The following is a 4,414-nucleotide window of genomic DNA, read 5'->3' as shown; positions in this document are numbered from 1 at the left end:
TATTATATTTTATCTACTTTATTAGTCTAATAATTAAACTGTGATTGTAAATGGGATTCTATTCGAAAAATAACAAATTTTATTTTTTAATAAAATTCTATTTGTTTTTCTTACTCATTTTAAGCTTATTTTATACTAAAATTAGTCCAAATTTACATTCTTTTTTAATTTATTTTTGCCTTCGTTATATCTAATTTTTAATACTATTCTAGAATTAAATAATATTGAATTATAAATGTTTTATTCAATAAATATGTCACTTATTATTATTGTTATTTTCCTAAATTTCTTAGTTTCGAATTTCTTATTTAGACTAATTATACCCCTCTTGACTTTCGAAATGATGAAAAATAAAACTCGCTTTGAACAAATAAATATTGAAGTACAAAATAATATCTAGAAGTTAGAAGAATATAAATATACTTAAGAATATCTCCAATATTAAATGCAATAGTAGAATAATTAATAAATATAATCAGCTGGAGTTACTTCTTAATTCGCCAATAATCAATCCTAACAACTAGCTTAGTTTAAAATAGAGGCTTAGTAATAAATTGAGTATAAAAATATGCTATAAAAGAACAAAAAAGATTACTTAATCCATAAACAAATCTAAAAACAAAGACTAGAAAACATAATAAAAATGATTTTCAAAGAAAGCGAAATAGATAACATCCTTTAAGACTTAAATAACGAAAATTTTAGTCTAAACTCAAAAATAAATCCTATATATTTAACTTTTCCATAAAAAGAAACTGAAAAAAATACATAGTACAAGAACTAGCAGACTATAAAAAGATGTTTTTTTTATATAATTTTTCCTTAGTATTTTCGGTGATTTAATGGTTATTTTAATAAAATAATAAATCTAAAAAATAGACTATTATTTAATAATGATAAAAATTAGTATAGAAATAATAGTTTTAATAGGTTTATTTTATTCATATATGAGATTTTTTATAGTTTTAAATTATCTTTTATATATTTTAAGATATATATTTAGATTAAATTATATACTATTATCTATTTATTAGGATAATATTCTCTAAAATATACTCTATTCTATACTTTTGACTTATAATATATTAATAAATCCTATATTATAATTATTAGTTTAGTTTACTTTAATTATAATTGATTTTTTTTAATTTCAGTTAAATTATGTTTAAACAGAATTTATTAAAAAAGAAGATGTATATTTCTAAATTTTCTTCTTTTTTAACATTTTTACTAATTCCTTCTTTTTAACTTTCATTCTATATATGAGAAAATACCAAAATGATATCCAGAAACGCAAAAATTTCTAAAGAATAACCAAAATATAGATAGAAACTAAAAAAATTAATAATGTACTCTCTATTCTTCTCCCCAAATTCATCCGAGAAGTCATAGACGAAAAAGGTCCAGAATATTAAGAAGACTAAGGAAATGTGGCTATTTTATTTTGTGATATATATGACTTCGATTCAATAATATAGGCCGAAAAAGGCAATATTATTAAAATTTTAGATAAACTTTATAGATCTTTCGATAATATATGTAATCAAAACAACATCTAAAAAATAGAGACTGTAGGAAAAACATACATGGCGGCTTCTGGTTTGAAAAGAATTTTTAAAAATAACTAAAATTAATAAAATTACATCCAAAAAAACATGCATCCAGTCATAAAATGTATACTTATGGCAAACGAAATGTTAAACCAGGCAAAAAAAATAACTTTTGGTTAGAATTTCAATAATATATAAATTAAAATAGGAATTCATTATGGGTAAGTAATAGCAGGAGTAATAGGTGGACATAAACCATAATTTTCATTAATTGGAGATACTGTAAATACGGCTTCAAGAGTATGTTTTAATGGAGAAATTGATTGTATAACAATTTCTAAGGAAGCTTTTGAAGATTGTTAATAATAAGTATATATATATATATATATATATATTATAATTATATATATTATATTATAAATTTATATAAATACTTATATATATTTCTAAATTTATTTATATTTTTTATTAGTTCAATCTTAAAGAATTTCAAGACTTTTTTTATGAAATATTTTAATTTAATATTGGCTTTGTCGAAAAAATAATAAAAGCGAAAGGTAAAGGAGAATTAAAAACTTATTAAGTACAATTTAAGAGTATTAAAAAGAAAATTCCTTTAAATATGAGAAAAACTGCTGAATAATTAATTTCAAAAGGTGAATAATCTATTTCAGCTGTTTGTATTTTTAATTATGTTAATTAAGATACAAATAGGTTAAAAGTAACATCTTTCAATGAAAAAAATAATACATTTTTAAATCCAATTGATTCCCCAATTAATTAAAAAAATTCTAATTTTTATATTTTAAAATAAGAATAAGTATCAATTAAAGATGAAAAAAGTGAATTTATAGTGATTAGTAATGATGATAATTCATAATAATAAGAAGCTATAAAACCATTAATATTATCATATGTAAAAACTAATATATATATATATATATATATATATATATATATATATATATATATATATATATATAATTTATAATACAAATATAATTATATAATAAAGGCAGATATTGTTATAATTAAACAGCTAGAAGAAGAAATAGGTATAAGTACTTAAATAGAATAATAATATGACCTTTAAGATGATTAATTAGATATTGAAAAAATTCATTAACATTTTTTAGATATGGCTAATGATTGTATAAATATAAACAATTAATAAAAAAATTTCGAAAAAAAAATAAATATTTTTTAACTTCTAAAAAGTGAATATAATGGTTTATATGATAATTTTTATGAAGATGAAACTTTTTAAATAAATTAAAATATAACAATATATAATTCTATTATTATAATTAAAAATATCGTTGAGGTTTTCTTAAATAAATTGATGAATCCAAACACAATATTCATTAATTAAAATCTACAAATAATAAATAAATCAATTATAATAGGAATTTTCTTTATAATACTTGTTTGTTACAAATTATTTATAAAAAGAAGCTAAAAACTTGTTAAAATAATAATTTCCAGTATTCATTGTATTTATATTTTAAGTATAGCAATAGAAGGATATTTCTATTTGATCAATTAAACTAAAAATTTAATCATTAAAATGTATTTACAAACAACTCTTTTTATATTTATTTTAATGATTCAATATAAATGTTTTTAGTAATAAATATATACAAAATAAATATATATATTATAAAATATATATATATATATATATATAAATAATAATTTTAATTATATTATAATTTTTATTATTTCTAAAATATTTTACTATTTTTATATATATAGTTTATATGAAAAAATCCTCTTAGCTTTTATACTTTTTATATTATATTTATGTTTTACAATTGTGAATGATATAGTTTTTTTAGAATCGTTCTATATATTTTTTGCTATACTTATATCTTCATTATATCTACAAATTATATACTTAGAATTAGACATATGTAGTTATAAAAACCGCAAAGTGCTTGATTTAAAAATGAATTAATAAAACTAATTACTTGAATATTTACTTCCAGGACATATAAGGGATTAATTCTTAGAAAATCAATCCAAATCTATAAATTTAATTGATAATTTCGACAATGTAACTATTTTATATGCCGACATTGCAGGATTTACTAAATATTCTGCTAGTGTAAAGCCTGAGTAAGTTGTTTTTATGTTAAGGGAGTTATTTACTAAATTTGACTAAAAATGCTAATAAAATAAAGTATATAAATTATATACTATAGGAGACTGTTATGTCATTATGAGCTTAATATCTAATATTAATAGAAATTATGTTTAAGAAGCTATAAATGGTATTATTTATATATCATTGTTAATTTTACTTTTTTTAATATATTTAATTTTTTTATAAAAGTTATTAATTTTGCGTTTTGTTTAATTGATATTATTTAATAAGTAAGAGAAATCATTAATTTTGAAGAATTAGATATGAGAATTGGTATACATACAGTAATAAATAGTTATAAAAATTATATATATATTATATATATATATATATATATATATATTATATATATATATTCATATTTATATTATATATATTTATATATATTTTTTTTTGTTTCTTTATTTATTTATAAATTTATTTATTTTTATACTTACAATAGGGATCTATTATTGGAGGTGTTGTAGGTACAGGTGTTGTGAGGTATGATATATATGGACCTGATGTTGTTATAGCAAATAAAATGGAAAGTAATGGTTAAAAAAGTCGTGTTATGATTAGTGAAAGCACTTATTAATTAATAAATGATTAGTGTTAAGATTTATTTTTGTTTGAAGATGAAAACGATATATATATAACGTCTTTAAAAAGAACAATAAAAGCGTATTTTGTTAGATAAATAGATTAATAAAAATCTAAAGTAAGTAGTTATTAATGA

At 18.4% G+C, this 4,414-nt stretch overlaps 1 protein-coding gene across 1 annotated transcript, besides 8 other annotated features; it reads left to right on the top strand. All coding sequences in view use genetic code 6, as the record gives it.

The window, feature by feature from the left end:
* Positions 1-1,118: 1,118 nt before the first annotated feature.
* IMG5_017120 (hypothetical protein) lies at positions 1,119-4,414 on the top strand (the record flags this gene model as incomplete). The annotated part of the gene is made up of 5 exons (XM_004039561.1): positions 1,119-1,908; positions 2,045-3,176; positions 3,306-3,823; positions 3,886-3,980; positions 4,139-4,414. Coding segments are annotated over 5 exons (2,811 nt in total), but the record flags the coding sequence as incomplete, so codon positions are not given.
* Positions 1,921-1,994: a microsatellite.
* Positions 2,477-2,533: a microsatellite.
* Positions 3,184-3,233: a microsatellite.
* Positions 3,197-3,242: a microsatellite.
* Positions 3,199-3,237: a microsatellite.
* Positions 4,002-4,083: a microsatellite.
* Positions 4,002-4,085: a microsatellite.
* Positions 4,153-4,182: a microsatellite.

The sequence above is a fragment of the Ichthyophthirius multifiliis genome (assembly GCF_000220395.1).
Source record: "Ichthyophthirius multifiliis unplaced genomic scaffold scaff_1120509249621, whole genome shotgun sequence".
Classification (NCBI taxonomy): domain Eukaryota; phylum Ciliophora; class Oligohymenophorea; order Hymenostomatida; genus Ichthyophthirius; species Ichthyophthirius multifiliis.
This window is presented reverse-complemented; position numbering and strand designations above follow the sequence as displayed.